A 12939-nucleotide genomic window follows, 5' to 3' on the forward strand; every position below is an offset into this window, starting at 1 on the left:
AGTTGGGGAAGGTGTGGTGAGGATGGAGAGGAGGTGGCAGAGGGAACAAAGTAGCCGGGGCTGGAGCCCAGACCGTGCGTGTGGGCAGCTGAGCCGAATGTGGGAGAAGACCGCTGAGGCTCACGAGCCTGCAGCCCAGCCTCCATGGGAAACCAGACGGTGTGAGACACGCTATGTGTCAGATGGCAAATCTTGGCAGATAGGAGCATCAGGAGCTCAGGAGAGAGGCAGGGTCCGGAAATATGTTTTGAGAATCCCAAGGGGTTAGATCGCCTTGGCGGAGCAAGCCCTAGAATGAGTGCAGGCTTGCTGAAGAGCTGGTCACAGGCCAAACGCTGGAAAAAACAATGTTTTAGAGAGAGCTGGGGCACAGATGTGAGAAAAAGGAGGTCAAGAAGGGTCCAAGAGGTATGGGGAGAACCAGGAGAGAAAGACGGTTCATGTGAGCCAGAAGGTTCAAGTCCCACAGCACTGACTCCAGCAGAGGCCCCTGTTGCTGCTGCAGCACTGCTGCTTAACACAAGCAAACTGCTGTGCTGTGCTCCGGTCAAAAGAAAACTGCCAGGATGCCTCTCTCATCTTTTAACTGTTTATTGTATAATATAAAACTACAAAAGTAAGACTGCTCATTTCCATGTACATTTAATCTGTCCAATTGTTTCGATTACAGCCCAAACCTACATGTGAATACAGCCATCTGGGTTCCGATGTAACATCTGTAATATTGCATAGAAAAGGCACAGCTCTCAGGTCTGTGGGGGAAAGGTTATACCTCCTTTTTGACAAAAAGCCCTCCTCAAAAACCATGCACCAAACACGGCACTATGTACACCTTTTTCAAAATCGCAGTCATTCGCACATAGGGCCTGCACTTCTCTTCCAAACTTGTTATCCCCAAAAGAAGTCCAACATTTTTATTGGCTTTGTCTGCAATAGCATTTGATCCTGGCTAATTTTAAAGAACCATTCAGACTCATTCTTAGAAACGCTGAAAACAATTGTACATAAGCAGGACGCACACAACTCTATGCCTCCAGGTGCGGGGCAGTTACAGGAAGGTAATCCATTTACAGCCAGAACAGGTTAAGTATGCTCTTTTCAGTATTTTCAGAAATGTATAAAGGTCCAATTTGTAACAGCAAGGTTTTCAAATTAAGACAATTCACATAGAGTGGAATAACAACGCTGCACAAAGTAGAGTCTCTCTCTTTTTTTTAACATCTGTCATTTAAGAAGGCTGCCCTGCGGTATTCATAATTCATTGTTTACCGCATAGGTGGTTAATACATCTAAGCTTTAAAAACGATCCGTAAGTTGATACTTTGGCTCTTTGGAGCTTATTTAGTTAATAAATTTTCCTTGATTGACCTCGGGGCATTTGGGGCACTCCAAGGGGCTATGGCGACAAAAAGCTCAATTGATAAAGACACTCGAGAGGTGCAGAGGAGGCTCAGGCCATTTCTCACCCTTTGGTATGAACGAGGGTGCCTGTGTGGTTGCCCCTTCTGTCATCCAGAGAAAGTGCTGCTAAAAAAACTTTTAAAAATATCAACCCTTTGATGCTTGATTTTCTCAAAAATTTGGAGGTATTAAAACATTCCTCATCCATACCTTTTGCATATTTCAAATAGACCCATATTAGAGAATAGAGTAAAAATGAATGTGGACTGTGCATACGATGAGAAGACCCAGGGGTCCTGGCACAGACCCCCTTTTAATACAGATTTACATTCCTACAAGAGAATACATTCCTACCATACATTCTGCACGTTACGATCCAGATGTTGTTAGAGCTCCACAGTAAAATAAATATATTTACACAGAAAAAGGAATAAATAACTTATGGGAAAAAAAATCACTTCAAATTCAAAGCTCTTATGATTCTGCTCTCATCTTGTCACTTCATTGCACATCGCTGTCAATAACTGTCCTCTCCCAGCCCCAGCCCCCAGCACGGCTTTCTCACGAAGGCACCTCAAGCTGCCTGCCTGGCTCTGGATGCCACGCAACATCTTTTACAGAGCGGAAGGCACTGCTGCCAGGTGGCATCTGGAAGCACATCCCGTACTCAAACTGGGACTCGGAGATCCCACCTCTGGCGCCTACCCTTCCTTGCTGGGAGGTCACTTTGTAAGAATAGGACACAAAGACAATGTGAACCCTTGACGGTTTTGCTCTTTCTGAAAATGGGCCACTAATTTTCCGTGTCTTTCTAGTTAGACTTTGAATCAAGAATTTACAGCAAGGGTGTCAGAGTTAAAAAGCATTTGTCTGCTGTTGTTGGGGGTTTTTGTTTTGATTTTGAAGACCAGCCTTACAAATACATGAGAGTCAGAGAACCAAGTTTGGGCAACACTTCTCTGTGCTTATTTGAACTGTTGCCCAACATATGGGATTTGTTTAAACACAGGATTTGCTAATCCAACGAAAGTACAGTTGTTCTAAGTTACTGTAAATCAGTTTGAACAATGGCAAATCAACTGCTTTACCCGGTTATTGTTCGGAATAATCAACACCATTGTGTATGTGTACGTATGTGGACGTGTGCAGCATGTGGCAACTCGCCGGGTCCTCCAGTTATAAAAAGCATGGAGTCTGGGCAGACTTGTTCTCCACAAGAAAGGGAAGCTCTTAAAATGGACAGGCACAGTGACACTGGAAGCATCTACAACAACCCTCACCTTAATTATATGGTCCCTGGTCCTATCAAAGGAAACGACACCTCTGTAGCAGTCAGAGGTGTCCGTGTGGAGGTTGCTTGTAGGAGAACAAGTGCAATTTGATCAGTTTCTCACTGCTCTACTGAGTTGATAATTAGCCATTAAAACACATTCAAGTGGGGTAAAAAAGTACATTAGAATGTAGAAAGATTTTATCATATCATATATGAATCTTTTGCTTCAATGAGCAGTTCCTTCATCACAAACGTATTTGCTTTGCCATGTGCATTATAAAAATAAAACTATCTATGGCTTGTTTAAAGTGCCATTTTATAAAGGTGTCTTTTTTAATTAGCCAGAAAGACCCAATTTTATCCATGGCAAGAAGTGAGCAGAATTGGTGACTGAATATTGACAAATGACCAACAACAAAGACAACAACAACAACAAAAAACAAAATCCCATAATTTAAAATTTTTAAATAAATATAAAAGTTATTCCTAAAGAAGCCATCTGCATAACAATATAGGTTGTAACCTGCACTCAACAGCTAAAGTACCATTGGAAGAAAGAAAAAACTGAAACGAAAAGGCCATAAACGATTTCGGCAACAAGCATGATACATTGCAAACATTTTAAAATTAAATGTACACCACTAGGAATAAAAAGCTACTTCTCAAGTGTGTCCTGGGGTGGGGGACAGGGGGAGGAGGGGGAAACATGCATAGAAAATCCTGTCTGTGTTTTTGGGTAAAACAGCCTTGTAAAGTGTAGTTAAAGCAGTTGATTTAAGAAAGCAACCAGATGGGAAGCCGTCACGTAAGGTGAGGAACTCCAGGTTCAAGAGTCATGGATGTTTAAGAGTGCATCCCGGGCCAGCCGAGGTGAGCAGAGCTCACTGTGGTGATCACAAAGATGCCATTTTTAGCTCTTAGCAACAGAGAGAACAAAAGCTCTAGGGAAGGGAAGCTGCAAAAGACAATTTAGCAACATGATGGATGCCTTCTGGGGAGATTTTCTTCTTTAAGAGCCCTAAGCATTGCAATAGGGCTTAGTTCCACGAAGAGGTTGGTTGCTTATCACAAAATTGTATTCAGATGTAAAATATCAGGTCATCATAAAAATTATGTCAAAAAGGAAAGACCTGGGTTTTCACTTAAAAAAATAAAAACAATTAAAAGAGCAAACTTGGCATAAATACACTCTAAAGTAAGACTGGTAGCCTTCCCTTCAAAAAAGGGAGCTAAAGAGAACCATCACTTAAACCCCAAGCTCTGTGGCCATCTCCACCAATTGCTTAATGCAAGTTTGATGAGCTCTGGCTTTGGAAGTCACAGTACTGGCGGGTGTTTGTGCCAGGGGGTCAGGGCTTGTGAAATTTGGGTGTGATATCACCTGGCCCTTTCTTAAAGGGCTGTGTGTGTTACACGTGTGCATGTATGTGCCCGTGTGTGGTTTGCATTTGGGGACATCAACTGCAGATTGATTTGATCCAATTTTCTCTTGCACCATACACATATAAAACATTACAATTCTATAAAAGTACAAGTGCAACTTGTACATCTGAAGTTTGCAGGAACTATGTGAGCAAATCCTATCAAAATAGCTATCTCATATGTATAAACAGCATTTGTTTTTAGAAAAACAATATCATAAACTGCAGAATCTGTACAAAAATATAAAATAAATTTGGGCAGCAGTTTTCTAAACAGCCATGTAAATGCAACACTTACGAGGAGTAGTTAATGCCTCTAAAAAGGCTGAATTGCCAAGTCAACCTATACAGGGCGAAAATGCCAGAAAGGTACTGAGATTATCTAAATTATATATATATTTTCTTCTTTACCTCTTGCAATAAAACTTATAGAAAAAATAGACAAATATGCACATGCAATTTACAGCTTTTCCAACTTAATCCTTGTGCTTCACTTGAACTGTTTATTTTTGTCATTCAACATAGCAACATTGTCTTCAAATGTATTCTTTCCTATACCAGGGTAGTAGGTCTCTGAAGAACCACTCAAAAAAGCATATTAAAAGTGGTCATACTTGTATGAAGGCACTCCAACTCTGCTCAAAGCAAAAACTAGTGTGATCCTTTTGTAAAATTTTCTTTTTTCTCTGAAAAAGGCAAGCAAGGGTGCATGCACAGTGCGGAGAACTGTCAGGGTGTGGGAACGCCCCAGGGTCTGGGCGGGCAGTCGCCCTGGGTCTTAGGACCCAACGAGCACCTCCATGATGTGGTCCAGCTCTGTGAGGTCCATTTTGAAAGGCTGACTCGGGGTGACGGGCTGGCTGCTGTAAGGAGCCAGAGTTTTGAGGAGGTCGTCGGCTGACACAGGGGCCATCTTTGAGGCTGTCCCTGACGAGGATGTGCAGGGGTCAAAATCATACATGGACGTGTCAATGTCGGCAAACAGGATGTCGTCCAGGGTCAAGTCTGTCAGGAAACCCGTGGACGTTGTTATTTCGAAATTCCCAGGCAGAGAGTCTATCAGTTTCGAGTCGTCCGTGCGGCTCTCTTGGGGCCCCTCGGGTTTCTGGATGCTGGACTCGATAGAGGTCCCTTTGGAGCTGTCAGTCGCTGCTGCTGTGGCCTCTGTGGAGGTAGATGTGGGACAGAGCTCCTCGATCTCGTCCAAGGCAGAGGAGAAACTGTCCTTTTCTGGCGGGAGGGCTGGAGGCGAGAGTTTGGTGGGAGCCGTGGGCTGCACGGCCTGGGAAGTGCAAAAAGTGTCATCGTCATCCTCGAGGAGGGAGGCCGGGGTGAGGCAGGCCTCCAGGGGTGTAGTGCTTCCGAGGTCGCAGGGGTGGGCGGGAGGAGACCCGAGGTGGCTGAAGGCAGGTGGGGCCTCTTGGTAGCTGTCACTCAGCTCCTCAGTGGGCTGGGAGGAGGGGGTGAACGCAGGCCTCAGGCTGCCTTCCTGTTTGAGTTCCTCCTGGATCCGCCTCAACATGTTGTTAATTAAAACGGTCTTTTGCAAGCTGGGCTCTGTCAGGGGCCTGTGGTTATAGAGTTTCATAAGGGAAATGTTGAAGATAGTCTGGCGCTGTAAGGTGTAAGACACCTTGGATGGACCGTCAGAGGCAGACACGATTTTGCCTTCCAGCCCATCTTCATGCTCATCAAACTTCCGTTTTCCTCCTTTACCCAACATATATCTGCAAAGGAGAGAGGGAGGAAATAGCATTAATCACATGGAAGCTGATTTCTACCAAAAAAAAAAAAAAAAAAAGAGTTCAGGACTTGGACTTCAGTTTCTTGCCCAGGGTTGTAGAGAAGAGCAGACAGATTAATTGGCGGGTGGGGGCCACCTTTTAGAAGAAGACAGAGTTAGCAAATCTACCTTTGTATGCCTGTGGAGCAATTTTTATCACTAGGTAGTCTGGTGAATGTATTTCTTGAGAAATGTGTACGACACAGACAAGTTAAGAGTTGCCATGGAAACCGTGATTTTGACTTTCTCAGCTCATGTGCTTGCATTCACATGCAGGTTCAATTTCCCTCCCCCAAATGGATTTATTTTTAAAACCCAAGAAAACACTTACAATGCTATGACCTAAACAGATACAGGTGTCATGAATTATAGCTCGAACACATCTTGAAGGATTAAAAGAACCGAGTTAAAGAAGGGGGAACACGTATAATTTTGGTAGAACTGTGGGTGCTTTCAAAACGCGTTTTCCTTCCTCGTTACGCATGGAGTCTTTCTGCCTGTTTGGTGACATGTGGCGAAGCACTTGGCCTGTGTTAAATGACCACGGTGACTGAGCCGCCACTGCTTTTCATTCTGGAATCAAGTGGAGGAATGTGTATTTCCCAGCCTAAGTTTTTCCTTGGCTCAATTCATCACACAGTTATGTCTGAATGCAACTGGATTAGTTTTAAAGTAATTTGCTCTGAATATAAGCATTGCTGTTTGGATACTTGAGACACTTCATAACAAAATATCTACTGCGATTCCAGAGATACATCTGTATTCTAAAGAAACAATGACCTCAGGTCTCAGACATTGGGAATTTGGTAATAGGTCGAATTTTAAAATTGCAGTGAAGAACTGCCCCATCTCGCCTGCTGTTCACAGCCCTCTTGCTCTGGCCTTAGTGAATACTGATCTTCAGCTGGTTGTCACCTTCTGGAGCGTGGTCCTTCCAAATCTCCAAGGTCATGTTACATTGTCATCACTTACTTTCAGAACTTCTACCGTCCAAACAGAACAATCTCAAGTCCATTAGCCTTTGCCTCACAGACCTCACTTTCTAACCATTTAATCAAGAAATTGTCCTTTGTTGTTCAGACCAGGATACATGGTTCTAATCAAGCCAGGCCCATGCTTGCTCCCTCGCTCCCTCTAGGACACTCGCACGTTAATCCTGTTCTCAAAGTGGCTTACTCTTTCTGATACCTTCATATACGAGCAATTGCTATGTAGTTATCCAATTTTTCTTCTAAACGCTGCTTACCTTTTACTGAATTGCTTCAGCTGACTGATCACGTCTCATGCAATCCTTTATTAACGTACTCCACATCTACGCTGCCTCAGGCACGCTTCCATGCCTAGTGGGGAGTCACGCGTGAATACAGTCTGGTCTTCAGGAGGCTAAATATCTCCTCCTACACCTTGTCATCACTTCGAATTTCAAGTCTCGTCAAAGGAACAAGGCTAAACAATATAAACTTCACACAACTTTCTTACAATACTTTGTTAGAAAGAAGGTCATGCTGCCCCTCAAGACAGATGTACAGGTGGCCACAGAGCCTGGGACACAAGTCCTACTTAGGGTGACTGACTTCACTGCCTCAGTCTCCAGAAGAGATGGATGAAGAAGGCTGCAACCTATCAACATCAGAATCAGCTTAAGATTTGTTAATACTCACAAAGAATGTGGAGTGACTTGTATGAAACATTTCCTCTCATTTTGTAAACATTAAGAGAATGGCTGTCAATCACTAGGACCAAAGACCATGTCTGTAATTAACTGTTCTTCCAGGCAAGGAAAGTATGATAGTAACAAGTGACTTATCTGATATTTCATGTGACAAGCATATTTCCTACTGTTTAGTGCTAAAAGTCTCATTTATATATCTACTTTGCACAGAACATTTCCTATTTAAAGTACTGGTGCCCATTTAAACTTCAGAGTGAATCAGAGGGGGGAGGTGGTTTCATTTCACATTGTAAAACACTTACTACTTCATGGATCAGAAGGGTTACCGGACAACTGGATTTTGAAACACATAATTTTATTCACAATTATACTACTTGTATTTGCTCACAATTTGAGCCTTTAGATACCTTACACAAAAATTTCACTTTTGCTAAAGAGCTTATTAAGTGCATTTAATTCTAAGTGCATTTAATTTTCATATAAACTTACATGATCTATATTATGTGATCATGGCACGTTTACACATGCGTGTGAGTACACAAATACATATAGGCACACTCTAAAACAGTGTTTCTAAAAGTGTGGCCCACAGATGGTGCCAGTCTGTGAACTGTTAACTGGTCCATGATGAGCTAGGTAGAGATACTGTATTATTTAGAAACTTTTGCAAATTTACAGGGTAACTGTTTGTTTGTAAATCTAATTTTTAAAATGAACCTTCTATTTTCTATACCTTTGTATTTTAATTTTATTTTTCTAGTAATTATTTTTATCGTGTTTTTCTAAAGGCCAGGAAGGACTGGGGGAGGGAGCAAAACCAAGATGGCCCCTCATCACAGAAAGCTTAAGAAGCTCTGTCCCAAATGTCAACCAAAATCCAACTAAAAATAAATCAGTAAGCTCACTGCCACTTTGAATTTTTATTGGTTTTCTGGAAGAGAGATAACATTCAGGCAAGACAGTGTAGACTTTTCTTTTAGTTATCAATGTAGAGCTGTCTTTTTAAGACTTGTTACCAGAATAAAACAACACTTTTTCAATAACACATTTTTCTAGAAATAATCACTGAATCTACAGAACTCACACATTTAAAAAGCACACAGGCCGTGCAATACTATAGGCATTTAGCAGAATTCCCATGGCTGAAAGAGATCGGTGGAGATACTTTGAGAGAGGTATCAATGTGAGAAGCACCTAATTTCCAATTAGAAAGATCCAGCTGGTGGTAGCCATGTGCTAATCCTAATGATTTGGGGAAAGCCTGATAAGACAATTGTAATGCTGCCTGGAAGGGGAGGCTGGAGGGCTGGTGTAAGCAAAATCTGTGAGCAGGAACAGATACACAAATCAAATCTTGGATGTACTTCAAATGTGTGAATAAGGACCCCGATGGAGTATGGCTCAAAGCAGGTTTGCCTTCCTTTCTCTATTTCATATTGTGAGGCAAAACCGAATCCACACACCCAGTAAGATTGAAAAATGCACACAGTCCTGATTTTTAACCCTCATTCTATCTAAATTGTTATAGAAAGGAATAAAATGAAACATAATAAAATTGACTTCACATTTTTACTTAAAACTTTTCCCAGTTTGCTTAACACACCGCAGTAACAATACGATTAGCGTGATGAGAAGAGGCCTCCAGCTCCTGGAAGGGGGGAGTGTGGTGAGAACTCTCACTCTCAGGGCTTTGTGTAACAACCACCTCCTTAAGCAGGGCAGGATTTGAAGAAGAAAAGAGGAGACATGCCCTCAAGAACATGCCCTCAAGATCCTGAGGGCAAGAAGCCAGATGCCTCGGCCCCTCCCTGCCTCTCAGGGCCTGGCGCAGGCTGCCCACGGCCAGGGTCAGCCCAGCTCCTCAGAAGCCTCTCTTTGCTCAGGCACTCTAAGAGAGGAACAATAGCTCTTTAAGCAGCCACAGGAGAGGCACGTGACCTTTCAAAAGGCCTCACCAGGCCCCAACTAGATGAAGCAGTTTCAGGAGCTCATTAAGGGCTTCTAGGTAACTCCAGGAAAGGGGGGTTCCATGGTCCCTAACCAGGGGTGGCCTGGAGCTCACCGAAAGGAAACGCTTGTGACTCCCTTGCTTCCAAGGCCACCCCTAGGGACACCCCACTGTATCGCCTTCCTAGGCTTGTGAAGACCCAGGCCCAAAGCCCGTGCCTCTCTCAATTTTTCAAAGACCCAAAGGGACCCTGAGCTTCAGGGGTGGGTTAGAGACCCCCACATGAGGAATGGGGGGGATGCTCCCTCCCTCTTCTGCCCAGCCTAAGGGGCCTCAAACTAATCATGGCCACTTTTCTATTCAGATTCATTGGCTCCTAATAGAAAGTTTGAAATAAAACACCCTGCCTCCCTAATAAACTTCTTAGAAACAAATTCCTAGCATTCTGGTTTTCTTAAAATAAATTTCAGCAACTATTAACTGCAGCAAACTAAGTTTCAAAAATAAAGAACGAAACTCATTGGTAGCTATATAAATAAAAACTCTTCTGGAGTTTTGCAGGAAGTTTAATCCTGAATAAAACTCTATATGCCAAACCTGGCTTTCAATTGTGCAGCTTTTCAATAGTAAGAACTCTAACCTCAAAAGCTATTTAATATAATCTGTTAGGGCAAATACTCAAAAGTAACAAATGCTGGCTGGGTGCGCGGTGTGTGCCTGCAATCCCAGCTACTTGGGAGGCATGATCACTTGAGGCCCAGAGTTGGAGACTCTGTCTCATTTAAAAAATATAAATTTTAATTAAAAAAAAAAAAAGTAACAAATGTCACTAGGAGTTTCCTCAGAAGACAAACACCTCAAGGCCCGTTTTCAAGAGTCTGATCCAACTTCCTTTTGAACTAGTAAATAACAACTAGAAATTCTGTGATTTCCCTTTTCAGGAGTGTAGCAGGCTTCACAATTAAGTGACGTGTTGTTTTTAAACTCAGTTAACCAGGCAAAGCTAAACTATGGTGTCGCAGTTGGGTTAGGGTAGCTGCTAGTGGAGCAAGAGGCTTTCGGAGAGCTGGTCGTGTTCTACTAATATTTCCTCACCTGGGTGGACAACACACGCAGGGATTTGCTTTGCGATAAGTCACTGGCCTGTGCACTTAGGATCTTGCACATCTCCATGTGTGTGCTATACTTCAACAAAAATGTTTTTAAAACATTAGTTAAAAGCTCCCAAGAAAAAGGATCCTAATTCAAAAGGGAGCTTTAAGGAGCTGTATCCCTGGCGGGGGGGGGGGGGAACCTATAGCCTTGGGGCCTTCTGGGTCCTTGAGTGCCGCCTTCTGACTGAATCCAAATTTCACAGAATGAATCCTTTTAATAAAGGGATTTGTTCTGTGAAGTTTGGATTTGGTCGAGGGGCCACACTTGGGGATCTGGAGGGCCACATGTGGCCTTGAGGCTGCAGATTCCCCACCCCTGCATGACTACTGGTGTGACTGCTGGTTGCTGAAGAGTCCAGTGCTGACTCTAAAACCCATACAAAAACAAGGCCTTTACATTAACGCCAACAATTCAGAGCAGTGATGTGTCCACTTTAGCAGGAAAAAAACGCAAGGAGAAGATGTGTGGCGAGCGTCTCACGAGAAGGCTACCAGAGGCTACTCCCTCCCTTTGACATCTTGTGCCACTAAAACCCACAGCCTTTAAGTGGAGACATGCCCTCTTTTCAGTTTCTTTCGTGGGTAGTGAAGAAGAAAGGAGCGCCCCTGGCAAAATTAATTGTGTGTGTGGCAGACTTCTGAGGTGAAGAGTCTGGATCAAAGTTGGGCCAGAAATTGTTCTGAGACAACTTCTGAAACATAGAATATTCTCCTTTCTCCTCGCTTCACTCCATACACTTGCCTTAAGATGCGTTTTGGATCCTGCTTTTGAGGTGGTCCAAATGGACAGCCTCTGTTCGAGACAAAAGGACACCTCCCACCGGCTGGGGGCCCAGCAGCAGAGACCTTCCGGAGCCGTCCCTCCAGGCTGCTGCCGCGTAGGCAGGAAGGGGAAGCCCCATCCTGCTGCCACGAAGGGGCCACCTCTGCTTAGACAACTTTCTACACTTAAAATATTACACCTTAAAAACACACTGGACTAAGGAAATCTGACAACGCCTCAGCTTTTAACACCCTTCTCTCCCAAGTAACAACAACGGCGAAAACAAAAAGGCTGCCCGGAGAAGGACGGGTAGTTGGTGATGCCGGCAGGGTCAGAAAGGGAAGCTCAAAGAAACAGGCGAGCCCTCAGCCGGCCGAGTGTCCCGGCCTGCAGCTGGCACAGGAGGAGTGGCCAGCCCCCTCCAGCAGGGTGCGGGCAGGGCGGTGCCGGGGGAGGGAGGTGCTGGGGTATCCCCAAGCCAAAGGCAGACCTCAGACCCCAAAGCAACTGCCTCTGGCCCAGGGGAGTAGCAGGAATAGGGGCAAAATTCCAACGGGAAAGAGCTTCGCCATGGTTTATTTACAGACAGGGTAAGGACTCCCAGAAGACAAGGAAGAGTTTTCCTAACAGAACCCCTAAAGCTGCTTGGATTGGGAAGCTTTTTTTTTTTTTTAACCAAAGCTCATCCAGGATTTCTGAGGTCCCTGCAGTAACATCCATGCTAATTGGTAAGTAAGACAAAGCCTCCCCTAACAAATCAGCAATGTAATTATAAAGCCAGTCACTAGATCAAGCCAGTTACCAGCGCCCCTGCGATATTCTGAACCTGTAACCTGATACCACTGTTCTCGGTGCCTCCTCCGGGCTCTCCCCTGCTGTGCACTGGGCTGATGGTGCTGCTGTTTGTTCCAGATCTGACCCTGCATCGCAAGAAGACCCACAGGAACAATCCCCCTGGCTTTCCTGACGGCCTCTTGAAGGCTGGAGATAAACCGAAATTCTGCCAGGAAGTCAACCTCTAGCAACAACTTTTAAGGTTTAGGGTTGTTTTCTAAAGTCCACATTTTAAAAAATTCTAGCTTTCCCTCTCAGAATTTTACACGCTTCTATTAACTCAAAGACAGTTTCTAATACTGATGGTTTGACAAATACAATCTTTTCTAGAGAAAGGAAAGAAAAATTTAAAATGCTGGCAACTGCACTTAGTAAGTAAAATACAGTCAAATTCTGGGAGGCAATGTTTCAAGCAAACATTTCTTTAGAATACATTATTGCCTTGTTAATAAACATCTGGAAAGAAAAATAGGCTTTTTAGAATATAAAGGTCAAGCAGTATAAACTGTTTCTAATAGCCTTTCTTATTGGTTTCTCCCCCAGCTGGGAATTCTAAGTTTCAATCCCAACTCTTATGAAGCTAAGGACACTGGTCACCTCCCTCCAAGGACAATGGAAATACTGACAATTCTTTTATTTTACCTAAAGATTCTGGCTAAAAGCATGGCACACTTAATTTTTTTAAATTTT

General features: G+C 43.6%; 1 protein-coding gene across 1 annotated transcript in view; it reads right to left on the reverse strand.

Moving 5' to 3' along the window:
* Positions 1–575: 575 nt before the first annotated feature.
* SERTAD2 (SERTA domain containing 2) overlaps positions 576–12939 on the reverse strand; it is a 20976-nt gene continuing 8612 nt past the window's right edge. The window contains exon 2 of the mRNA XM_012639224.1: positions 576–5822. Within this exon, the coding sequence (XP_012494678.1) occupies positions 4874–5818 (945 nt within the window). The 5' untranslated portion in view covers positions 5819–5822 and the 3' untranslated portion in view covers positions 576–4873. The remainder of the gene's footprint in view (positions 5823–12939) is intronic.

This window comes from Propithecus coquereli, unplaced genomic scaffold (genome assembly GCF_000956105.1).
Source record: "Propithecus coquereli isolate 6110/MARCELLA unplaced genomic scaffold, Pcoq_1.0 Scaffold138, whole genome shotgun sequence".
Lineage (NCBI taxonomy): Eukaryota > Metazoa > Chordata > Mammalia > Primates > Indriidae > Propithecus > Propithecus coquereli.